This window comes from Lycium ferocissimum, chromosome 6 (genome assembly GCF_029784015.1).
Source record: "Lycium ferocissimum isolate CSIRO_LF1 chromosome 6, AGI_CSIRO_Lferr_CH_V1, whole genome shotgun sequence".
NCBI lineage: Eukaryota > Viridiplantae > Streptophyta > Magnoliopsida > Solanales > Solanaceae > Lycium > Lycium ferocissimum.
In genome coordinates, this window is record NC_081347.1 from 21,077,035 (window position 1) to 21,089,869 (window position 12,835).

The 12,835-nt window shown below is 29.9% G+C and overlaps 1 protein-coding gene and 1 non-coding gene across 2 annotated transcripts; one reads left to right on the forward strand and one right to left on the reverse strand.

The window, feature by feature from the left end:
* Positions 1–5,646: 5,646 nt before the first annotated feature.
* Positions 5,647–5,718, reverse strand: TRNAW-CCA (transfer RNA tryptophan (anticodon CCA)). Its single transcript has one exon. It is a non-coding gene; the product is annotated as a tRNA-Trp (tRNA).
* Positions 5,719–10,206: 4,488 nt separating this feature from the next.
* Positions 10,207–10,971, forward strand: LOC132060722 (uncharacterized). The gene has a single exon (XM_059453677.1). It carries the CDS (start codon positions 10,249–10,251, stop codon positions 10,870–10,872), a length of 624 nt encoding a protein of 207 aa, XP_059309660.1. The 5' UTR covers positions 10,207–10,248; the 3' UTR covers positions 10,873–10,971.
* Positions 10,972–12,835: the final 1,864 nt, after the last annotated feature.

Sequence of the window (12,835 nt, forward strand, 5' to 3'; positions counted from 1 at the left end):
CTAGTTAGCGGCACCCTTTCTTGCTTAATCTCACTTACTTTTCATTTGCGATAATAATATTTTTTTTGTGTGGTATTGCCATCCTCATCGCTTGCCAGATATTAACAATTATAAAAATAATTTTGCATGAAGATAAAGAGGTTATGCAATCATCTTGTTAATCGCAATAGCCCATGCTTCAGCTGGATAGTCATCATCTCATTCTACCTTCATCAAATACCACAAAGACAATGGAATGTTGTTTACAACTGCATTAAAAAGAAAGCACTGCTGGTACAGTTAGGTTTGTTTTCTTTACCGAAAGAAAAATGCGTCGTCTAAGCAATACACAAAGGGTCGTCTGGTTCAAAGACAAGTTATTCATGGATTCATAGTGAAGGGATTAATAATACAAGGATTATTTTTGTTGGGTGCTTGCTTCATTGCACTAAGATTGGACACAAAATATACTATTTGAATATTTATTTATTTTTAAACTAAAGAATAATTTGTTACGATTATATCTTTGGATGCTTGACCTTTATAAATTTCTTGATATGAAACAGGGCTAGTTTTGTCAGTTTAGTTTTTTATTCATGGATAAGCTATCCATGGATAAGTTATGGGCAAAAAACATATATGTACATGATAAGAGGGTATATTTACAGAACATGACGATATTTTTCAGTTAACAAAATATATCAATAGACTTGTTACAAAATCTATACGAATTAGGTAAATTAAAAAAAAAAGCAAATAAAACACATTAAATAAGGTAAGGAAATTGTTTTACTTATTTTATCCACGTTTCTCTCTCCATTCAAAATTTAGAGATATAGTTCCCTGATTTTCTCCAACTTTTGCTTCCTTATTTCATCCACTTTTCTCTCACCATTCAAAATTAAGAGATATTGTTACCTAATTTTCTCCAACTTTTACTCAAAAACTCCATTATAATCGGTAATTTTTATGTAAAAAGTTCATACACCAAAAAACATATATGTATAATTTTCGTATGCAATATGAATAACTGTATATATTCTTATAATTTTTATATATGAAATATGTATAAAAATTGTATGTGTATTTTGATTATTATAAAGTACATATAAATTGTACAAAATCTAATCAAAGTATGTATAAATTTTGAGAAAAATATGTATAATAAACTTGTAATTGATACAAACCGTATTCCATACAAAGTTCATACACCGTAAAATAAATATATATTAATTGTTGTATGCAATATGTATAAATTCGTTATAATTTCTACGTATGAAATATGTATAAAAGTTGTATGTATATTGTGATTATGATAAAGTACATATAAATTGTATAAAATCTGATCAAAGTATGTATAGATTATGAGAAAGTATATATGTTTTTAACATTTTTTAAAACTACAGTTTATATAATTTATACAGATTTTAAAAACACACAATGATCATATATATGTCTCAAAGCGATGCAAATCAATTTTTATATACAATTAATACACAAGTTAGTAATAAAAAATACTTTGTAATATTGGTTTGAAAATTTATACTAGGAGAGAAGATGGATTTTAGGTATGAAAATAGTGTCTATCGTGGGGGGGGGGGGGGGGGGAGAGAAAGAGAAATATTTTTAAAAAGAAGAAGAAGTTGAATGGTAGCTTATCCTATAATTAAGTCCACATTTAAAATCGTATTTTCTTCCTTAAAAAAAAAGCCTAAAATGGGTAACCCATTAAGCCTAAATCTGGTATACTTTGTAATTTTGTTGGTATGTTTTGTAAATAAGGAAAAGTATTTTTATGTTTTGTAGTATAGAGTCTTAAATAGGTATTGTTAGGTTATTTTCCCATAAGTTATCCCATAGGGGTGGTGCTATAAGATAATACACTTATTACACCCTATGGTATATTAAATAATTCCGGTATTGTTATACATACCCCAAAATATCAACCAAACATGATATGAAATAATACCACATATAATACAATGACTATTTTATCTAAAATAATTTGACACAACTATTTTAATAATCACGATAGATAATTGGGACGGAGGAAATAAGGTTTACGCCCCGACCTATGGAACATACTAACTCATCATCGGGTTGATGAATTTTTGGTAAACACAGTAAGTAAATGTATAATTTAAGTTATTGATCGTACTATATTCTCCTACCAAACGAGCAAAAACCTATCCTATCCATAAAGATCAAAGCAGTTAGTTTTGTAGCAAAATTTCGTAGATGTAGAGAATCCACTTTCGTAAGTTGGTTTTACGCCTCAATTGGATTAGTAAGGTAACTTCTAGGCCCCATTGCTTCTATTTTTCTTTTGAGTTTCGCTTTTAATATATAAAGGGCAAAAAACATATATGTAAATGCTAAGAGGGTATGTTTAAAAAATATGATGATATTTTTACAAAATATATCAATAGACTTGTTACAAAATCTATACGAATTAGGTAAATTAAAAAGAAGCAACTAAAATACATTAAATAAGGTAAGGAAATCGTTTTACTTATTTTATTCACTTTTCTCTCTCCATTCAAAATTTAGAGATATAGTTCTCTGATTTTCTCCAACTTTTGCTTCCTTATTTCATCCACTTTCCTCTCCCCATTCAAAATTAAGAGATATTGTTACCCAATTTTCTCTAACTTTTACTCAAAAAGTCCATTATGATCGGTAATTTTTATGTACAAAGTTCATATACCAAAAAACATATATGTATAATTTTCGTATGCAATATGTATAACTATATAGATTCTTATAATTTTTATATATGAAATATGTATAAAAATTGTATGTGTATTTTGATTTTTATAAAGTACATATAAATTGTATAAAATCTAATCAAAGTATGTACAAAATTTGAGAAAAATATGTATAATAAACTTGTAATTGATACAAACCAGATTCCATACAAAGTTCACACACCGAAAAATAAATATATATTAATTTTTGTATGCAATATGTATAAATGTATAAATTCGTTATAATTTCTACGTATGAAATATGTATAAAAGTTGTATGTATATTGTAATTATGATAAAGTACATATAAATTGTATAAAATCTGATCAAAATATGTATAGATTATGAGAAAGTATATGTGTATAATAAGTTTTCTGATTGATACAAACCAAATTCCATTCACATTTCACACACATATAAGTTTTCAACATTTTTAAGACTAATTGATATCGAATTTGTTCGCATTTCATACATATTGTGCCGCATATATCTAAAAAAATGATATATAGCGGACTCCATACACATTTCATACATAGATTAGTTTTCAACATTTTTTAAAACAACAGTTTATATAATTTATATAGATTTTCAAAACAGACAATGATCATATATATCTCAAAACGATACAAATCAATTTTTATATACACTGAATAAACAAGTTAGCAATCAAAATACTTTGTAATATTGATTTGAAAATTTACACTGGGAGATAGAGAGAAAAATATTTTTAAAAAGAAGAAGAAGTTGAATGGTAACTACCCTAGAATTAAGTCCACATTTAAAATCAGATTTTTTTTTCTTAAAAAAAGCTTAAAATCGCGGGTATCCCATTAAGCTCAAATCTGGTATATTTTGTAATTTTGTTGGTATGTTTGGTAAATAAGAAAAAGTATCCTTTATGTTTTGTATATAGAGTCTTAAATAGGTATTATTAGGTCATTTTCCCATATATAAACAGAAAAACTAGCTCTAGGCACCTCCCCTAGTGGATTCACTTAAAAAAAAGGGGAAAATTTCAATAATGTACAATCCAGCATACAAAATTACATCCACATAGCCACATTTTTAATTTACATTCGCATAGCCACTTTTTCACGGTATACAACATTATACAACTTTATTCATCTACTGTATACAGTTTATCAACCTTGTATAAAAATTTATAATAATGTAGAGGTATTTATATTGACTCGTATAAAAAATTAACCTAATGGGTTGATATTGTAACGTTATGGGTTCGAATTTAGAATGGTAAAATTACTCAAATGACTCCCTTATGGTGGTTTCCTATCATTTATAGCTACCCTTTTAAATATTACCATTTGTAGCTATGTTTTCCCAAAATAAGGTATTTTTTTAGATGTATTTGATGCATGTAAATTCATAGAAACACAGTAAAAAAAGAAAACATATCCCTTGATTTTAGGCCATAACGGTGGGATCATTTAATTAGTTATTAATTGGTATTTTTTTACCATACTCTTCCACAAAATCAGATTTTAGATTTCTTTTCCATAACCGTTTTCTATTCCTTCATACAATCTTCAACATTCAAACGTAAAAAATCAAAAATTCAAAATTTGAAGACATTCAACAGCCAATGTATTTGAAGTTTTCAATATTGATTTCGTTTTTTATTTACCCATGTATTTGATAGCATAACTAATGTATTTGAAGCTTTCAATCAAACTCCATGTATTTTATATTAAATATCATGTATTTGTGTAAGTAACAATTTGCATCACCTATGTATTTAGTGGTAATGTATTTGAAGTTTTCAATATTGATTTTCGTTTTTTATTTACCCATGTATTTGATAACATAACTAATGTATTTGAAGTTTCCAATCAAACCCCATGTATTCTATATTAAATCTCATGTATTTGTATGGGTAACAATTTGCATCACCCATGTATTTGATGGGATTAATTTGAACAAAATACATAAATATATAAAAAACTTATCATGTATTTGCGTCACCTGTGTATTTGAAACTAGATGAACTAATGGAATTAATTTGAACAAGATACACAAATATATAGGAAAAACTTACAAAAATACTTCACCAACCACAACAATTGGTAGTTATATCATAGAACATACACAAATACATATATTTTTCGTCTTCTCAAAACCCTAAAAAACTTTCTCAAAACCCTAAAAAACTTGTTGATTGGTGAGAATGGAAGTGAAATTTTTGTAGAAGGGGGAAGAGATCGAGGAAGAAGACGACTATTTCACTGGGCATTCACAGATTCTTTCCTTTTTAAAAAGGTAAGAATTTATGAAAAAGGAGAGAGAATGGTAATGTATATTAAGTGATTAATATTGTTACCATTAAAAGGAGATATGGGATTAGGGGTGCTAATTTTTAGGTGTATTTGTGAAATGGTAATTGAAAGTCTTGTATAGCTATAATAATTAAATTAGAAAAGTATTTACTTATTATTAGTAATTAAAATAAAAGATAGTTATTACCACTAATTATGTATTAAAAGTAGCTATAACGTGTAAAAATTCCATTTAGAAGGTATTCCATAACATGTTGGCAGCCTCTCATCTCTCTGTTGAACTCTACAGGAAAAAATGGTACTACTAAGAAGCTCCATAATATAGGCATTCACAACTACACATTTGAATCAAATATCTCAAAATAAACTAGAATTCACTGCTCCATCTTGTGACAATTAACTTCCAATAATTCTTCAAAGATTATATGTTTATGACCATGGAAATACTAAACAAGGTTTAGAAAAAGTGAAAAGGAGATAAACAAAAATTAAAAGTGAAAAGGAGATAAACAAAAATTAAAAGTGAAAAGGAGATAAACAAAAATTAAAAGTGAAAAGGAGATAAACAAAAATTAAAAGTGAAAAGGAGATAAACAAAAATTAAAAAAAGAGAGGATGGATCGGGGAATTGAACCCGACGTGAATCGAACACGCAACCTTCTGATCTGGAGTCAGACGCGCTACCATTGCGCCACGGATCCTCATTGGTCCTTTTCCTCCCATAACTAATTAACTGATAGCCAGCCCGTTTAACTTTTAGACACTCGAACTAAATCTTATTCCAATTGAACACCTTAATTCTTAATAAATTGTATTAATTAGACACTTTGGTTTAAATTTTGGAATTTTTTTGAGTGTGTTTTCATTAGTCTATTAGGTAGTTAAGTTAACCACATTAAATATTTCATCTCCTTTAATTATACGCATTAAACTCAAGTAGAAGATATCTAGGGTCTTACGGCTTAATGAGGCGAATTATAATTACAGGAGATGACTTATTTTATGTGATTAACTTAACTACCTAATAGACTAATGAAAACACACGCAGTTTTTTTTCTCCAAAATTTGAACCGAAAGTGTTAGTTGGAATATTTATTTATGAGTTGAGGTGTTCAATTGCAATAGGGCTTAATTAATTCGAGTATCTACATGGAATAACCTGGCAAGTTTAAGGGCTACCTATGTGTTAAAGCCAATATATCTTGGCATTTTTTTTCTCTTTTTTGTTTAACATCTTTCTTCAAGTGGAAACTGAATATTTAAGCGAAAAGTTTTTGAGGTATTGAAAATTTTATATTTACACAGTATCTAATATAAAGGAGGATAAGAAGGAAAGTATTTTATTAGGGATTCTACGATCTTAAATGAGGGAAAGTTGGAACTCATGGGGTGGATAGAATAGAAGCATAGGATGGAATGTCGACAGATCTTAAATGGAGAATGACGACACAATATTAACATGAATTATATTAAATTTTCAGTGGATGAACACTCAAATTTTCAATTTTCAATTTTCAATTTTCAAATTGTTAAACATAGTTCCCTCAACATCTTAATTTATGGAAGGCTTGGGTGATGCCAATTTCACTTTTAGATTCTTTTTTCCTTTAAATTAAGGACAGGTGATCTGCAAAATCTTATAGATAGTAATTAATAATTTTTAAGTGTTTAACAACAACACAAAAAGAAAACAAACCACAAATTACCTTGATGAGTACATAAGTGAGTAAAAGATTGTTGCGGTGTTGACACTTTATGTGTGGTTTATATATATTGCTACTTTACTGTGGCCTAAATTGCTAGTATTATATATCAAATTATCGTATGATAACATTATTCTGGAGATTAAGTTGACAAAGAGGATGTGCACTAAGATTGATGTAGTGTTAATTAATGTATCTTTTTTTCACTTTATATACTTTATTTTTACGGCTGTCAATTGTCACTTTATATACTTTATTTTTACGGCTGTCAATTGTCATAATCTTTCTTTGTTGAGTGCATAAGGTTCGGATTGCTACACTTCCTAATAACTAATTAATCACCTTTTCGTCTATACAAGGTGTGCTTGATTCTTTGTAACAAACCAAAGGGTTTTAAGTTGTCAAGCCAAAATCTTTATTCATTTCTTTCAGCATCTTTTAACTTAAAATTATGTTATCTTTGAGTGTTAACAAATTTCTACTTAATAAGAGCGGTAAACTAAATTACAAAGTCCACTATCCAATAGAAATCCCATAAGATCACATTTTAAAACTTAGTTGTACACGTTTATATGGTACAACATCACTATAAGTTAAATTAAATAACAACCTAGTCGAAGAGCGGATCTAGAAGCTCAGTTGCAAATTTACGTGAACTCAGTTGCTTTTGTTCAGACCTTATAGATATTTAAGAAAACCTACTAAATATTTATATGTATATATTTGACTGTAAACTCAGTTATTATTATCGTATTATACTTTGAAGTCGATATAGGAATCCATAAACTTCAAAATCTTGGATCCGCCTAGACATAGTCTCTCTTTTTCTCTTTCTTTCTTAGGTGATATATAGGTGGTAGCAGTGATCCCAATTGATAAGCAGCTATCCAGAAATTTAAGGTCAAACAATATTGTTAATTTTATATTTCTTTTATGACTTTATAGTCTACTTCCTCTTAATCTATCATATCATTTTTTTATATGTGTTAATTATTTTATTAGATTTAAGATCATATAGATCTACTTGCCAACTAGTTGATTTTCTTAATACAATGGATATGTATCTATGTGATTAAATATGTTCATCTAAGTATAAGGGCTTTTGAGTTGTAAAAAAGTCAGAATCTTGTCAGTGATTCAAAGATACTGTTTAGGATATTCTCAATCTTGTTTGTGTATTTTAATGAACATCCCATTAATAAGTATACACTTGTTTATGCTATCCTAAGATATTTTTCATATGCATGTGTAATTAAAAAATAAACTTTTAGTGTTAGGATTAGCTTTATGGCTTGAACTAGATTATGCCAAGAAAAAATGGGTCCCTCACAAAAGCGGAATACCTTTATACAAGGCCATTTAGCATGGATCGCCATTTAATTTATGTGGGTAATGACATCCAATTACTACACTAGTTAGAAAAAAATAAGTGGCAGTCAGGTGCATTATATGCTTCCAGTATGTTTGGTGGTTTGGAGGAAAATGTGTTTTACGAAAAATGTTTATCTAGAAAATAAGTTGATTTTTATGTATGTTCTGGTATTTATTTGATAATTAAGTAAGTAAAAAAATTTATACCAAAAACATTTTATATAATCTAGGAACGCTATGGGAGTGGGATGAAGGGTAGGAGTGTGGTGGCTATGGGGGTTGAGATGGGGTGGGTGGTGGTGGGGATTTGTTGGAGGGTGAGGCTATGTTTTGGTAAGTTTTAGTATGGACCAACTTAAATTATACCCAAAATGACATGCTAATGAACATATACCAGATTATCAGTTCAGCCAGCTCAAATTTAAGTTACTGATATTTTCATGAGTTAAATTTGACACTCCTAATGTTAGATCAACCCATTAAGCCCTAGTTTCATGCATTCCACATCAATACTTATCCTAAGAGTTATTTCACACTTTTTTTAACCTTTCAAGAGTCCAAAGAGCTCTTTAAGAAATTTTCACAAAGGCAATATAATCTTTTATATGATTCTCAAAGGATTCACTTTAGCTCCATCAAATATTCTTTACTAGATTAGCACTAATTTTCATTTGGTGGGTGGTTTTCCTTCTTATGGAGTATTTTACAAGGATAATCCTAGTTAACTAGTTACACCTCTTTCTTAGCACTATCCAACAATAAATACCTCACTAACTAAATGTTTCTCATCATCAAAACAAACCATCCAAGACAAGCCCATCAAAGAAAAATTCTACTTTTAATTTTTTCATGGAGAGTACTCAAGATTTTTCATCTACTAATTGTGGAATACAAATTATAAGAGCAAGGAACATAGAGAAAAGTTTATTAGGAAAGAGCAACTTGTTTGTTAGATGTTATCTTCCAACAGGAAACGACCAAAGAGTTAAGCTTAACAGCCAAGAAATCTCATCAAAATCAGACTTGTTTTGGTTCTACAAAATGAAATAATCCAAAAATTGGTAAGGTATAAGTTTTATAAAATAACCGCCCGAACCGTATCATTGACACTCCTAATTTTAATGAACATCCCATTAATAAGTATACCCTTGTTTATGCTATCCTAAGATTATATTTTTCATATGCATGTGTAATTAAAAAATAAACTTTTAGTGTTAGGATTAGCTTTATGGCTTGAACTAGATTATGCCAAGAAAAAATGGGTCCCTCACAAAAGCGGAATACCTTTATACAAGGCCATTTAGCATGGATCGCCATTTAATTTATGTGGGTAATGACATCCAAGTACTACACTACTAGTTAGAAAAAAATAAGTGGCAGTCAGGTGCATTATATGCTTCCAGTATGTTTGGTGGTTTGGAGGAAAATGTGTTTTACCAAAAATGTTTATCTAGAAAATAAGTTAGATTTTTATGTATTTTCCGGTATTTATTTAATAATTAAGTAAGTAAAAAAAATTATACCAAAAACATTTTATATAATCTAGGAACGCTATGGGAATGGGATGAAGGGTAGGAGTGTGGTGGCTATGGGGGTTGAGATGGGGTGGGTGGAGGTGGGGCTTTGTTGGAGGGTGAGGCTATGTTTTGGTAAGTTTTAGTATGGACCAACTTAAATTATACCCAAAATGACATGCTAATGAACATATACCAGGTTACCACTTCATCCAGCTCAAATTTAAACTAGTGATATTTTCATGAGTTAAATTTGATACTCCTAATGTTAGATCAACCCATTAAGCCCTAGTTTGATGCATTCCACATCAATACTTATCCTAAGAGTTATTTCACACTTTTTTTAACCTTTCAAGAGTCCAAAGAGCTCTTTAAGAAATTTTCACAAAGGCAATATAATCTTTTATATGATTCTCAAAGGATTCACTTTAGCTCCATCAAATATTCTTTACTAGAATAGCACTAATTCTCACTTGGTGGGTGGTTTTCCTTATATTTTACAAGGATAATCCTAGTTAACTAGTTACACCACTTGCTTAGCACTATCCAACTATAAATACCTCACTAACTAAATGCTTCTCATCATCCAAACAAACCATCCAAGACAACCCCATCAAAGAAAAAATCTACTTTTAATTTTTTCATGGAGAGTACTCAAGATTTTTCATCTATTAATTGTGAAATACAAATCATAAGAGCAAGGAACATAGAACAAAGTTTATTAAGAAACAGCAACTTGTTTGTTAGATGTTATCTTCCAACAGGAAACAACCAAAGAGTTAAGCTTAACACCCAAGAAATCTCATCAAAATCAGACTTGTTTTGGGATGAATTTTTCTCATTGGATTGCATGGGAAATCAAGACTCCTTTAACATGCTGAAGAGAGGAACAGTCCTTTTCGAGCTCCGGTCAAGAAAATATCATTCAGTTTTTGGGAAAAATATTGGTGGCTCACAACTCTTGGGTAGAGTTGAAATTCCATGGGAAAAAGTATTTGAGTCAACAAAAATGGAGATAGAGGAGTGGGTAATATTCATGGCAACTTCTAAGAAAAATATTGAAGATGTGAAACCTCCAGCAGTGAAGATAGCAATGAAGGTCAAAGTAAATGAGGCAACAAAAGTTAGGAATAATAATAATAGATTGAGAAGATCATTGGATGAGTCATGTACTTGCAAGGGTTATTGTGGGTGCAATAGTAATAGTATTTTCAGTGCTGATGATTATGAAATATTTGCACTTGGAGTTGCTTTAGATGCCCTTTAATTTGGTTTGGATTAAATTTTTTAGTGATTTTCTTGCATTAGTTATATTCTTGTATGTTTTGTAGTTTTGGTAGAATACAAAGATTTTTATCTTCGCAGACATTGTTTTCTTGAGTTTTACCTCAATTTTCTCAAAGCGAATCTTGACTTCCTTTTTTTTTTTTTCAACTTCAGCAACAGAATTAAATGATAATTGACATACCATATTACAATTAATTACATCAATATCTAACACAAATGACAAAGTTAAGTTTTCACGAACGCAAAAAGTTTATGCAAATCAAATTTTCAAGTATCAATGCTATCCTTCAATATATTAGAATCAAATGTTAAGTTAATGTTTTAATTAATTTTGAAACATTTCATATGACAAAAGTTTTTCAAACTAAATGAATGTGAATTTGAAGATACATTCTTCATTTAGTATTTTACGTTTTAGGTTCTTGAAAGTTACATGAAAGTTGCATGTATTTTAAGAAAAAAAATTCATGAACCTATTTTAAATCCTATTTAATGAAAACTTTTATGTTATGTAATTTTTTATCCTATAAATAGTGTTTCATTCTTTTGGAAAAGGCAAGCACTTGAAGAAAACAATTTCCTCTTAAAACTTTAGAGAGACATTGATCAAAAGGTGAAATCACCAATTCAAGAATAGAAGAGCAACTTTCTTGAATGCTACTTGTTGTGGCTTAGTTGAATCCCGAAGATAGAGTTGTTATTTATTCTTCCGTTTGCTCGTGGGAGAGACTCCAACTATCTTCAAGAAATGTCTTAACGTGCCTCTAAGCCAAGCAAGTTTATTTTGGATTTTTTTATTATTATCATTCTTGTTCTAACAATTTGAAGATAGTTGTCTCTATGGCTACTACATCAACATTAAATGGTGTTCCATCTCCAATCCTAATCCTAATTTTGAAATATTCGATGGCAAAGACTTTCCTAGATGGCGTGGAAAGATGGAATTCTTTTTAAGAAGATTGAAGTTGGCATATGTTCTTGAACAACCTTGTCCTAATGCTCCGGTTCCGAGGTAGAACGCGACGAGGCTACTTTGATTAAAGAACAAATTGCCAAGTGGAAAGATGATGATTATTTATGTAAGAATTATCTTCTTGGAGGAATGTCTAACAAATTTTATGATCAATATTATACCAAGTGCAAATTTGCTAAGGATATTTGGGACACTCTCCAAAAATATCTATTTGGCTGGAAGAGGCGAGTTCAAAGAAATTTCTTGTTTCAAACTATATGGAGTTCAAAATGGTTGATGATAAGTCAATCACCGAACAAGTGCAAGAATTCCAACTTATAGCTAATAAAATTGCTATCTCTCGAATTGTTCTTGATGAAAATTTTCATGTTGGTGCTATTGTCTCGAAACTTCCTTCCTCTTGGAAAGAATAGCGAAGCAAACTCTTACACAAGAAAGAAGATTTGACTCTTCGAGCAATTGTTGCAACATTTGCAAATTGAACAAGAGACTCGATATCGTGACAATAATATTTTGAAGGAACCCGTCATGAAAGCTCGTGGTCAAGAAAAATCAACCAAGAAGGAATCGTTAATAAGAAAATTCGAAGGCAAAGAGAAGTACGAATTTCAAGCGCACTAGTACCAATTCTAAGTCGATTGAATGTTACCACTGTCACAAATTTGGTCACTATGCGCGTGATTGTAAAATTCTTAAAGCTGAAAAGAAGAAAGAAAAGGCAAATAACCATAGAAAAGATGAATTTGTAGCAATGGTTACAGAAGCATTTGTAGCAGGAAATCAAGTGGAATGGTGGATAGACACGGGCGCAACTCGTCATATATCAGGTGATCGAAATGCTTTCAAGACCTATGAATTAGTGGGAACGATAAAGTTTTGTATATGGGAAACTCATCCTCTCGCTAAGGTTGTGGGAAAAGGAAGCGTTGAATTGAAGTTTACTTCCGGAAAGATAATCACGGCGATGGAC

Coding starts and splice junctions, on each gene's coding strand:
- LOC132060722 (XM_059453677.1), top strand. CDS start 10,249: ATGGAGAGTACTCAAGATTTTTCATCTATTAATTGTGAAATACAAATC.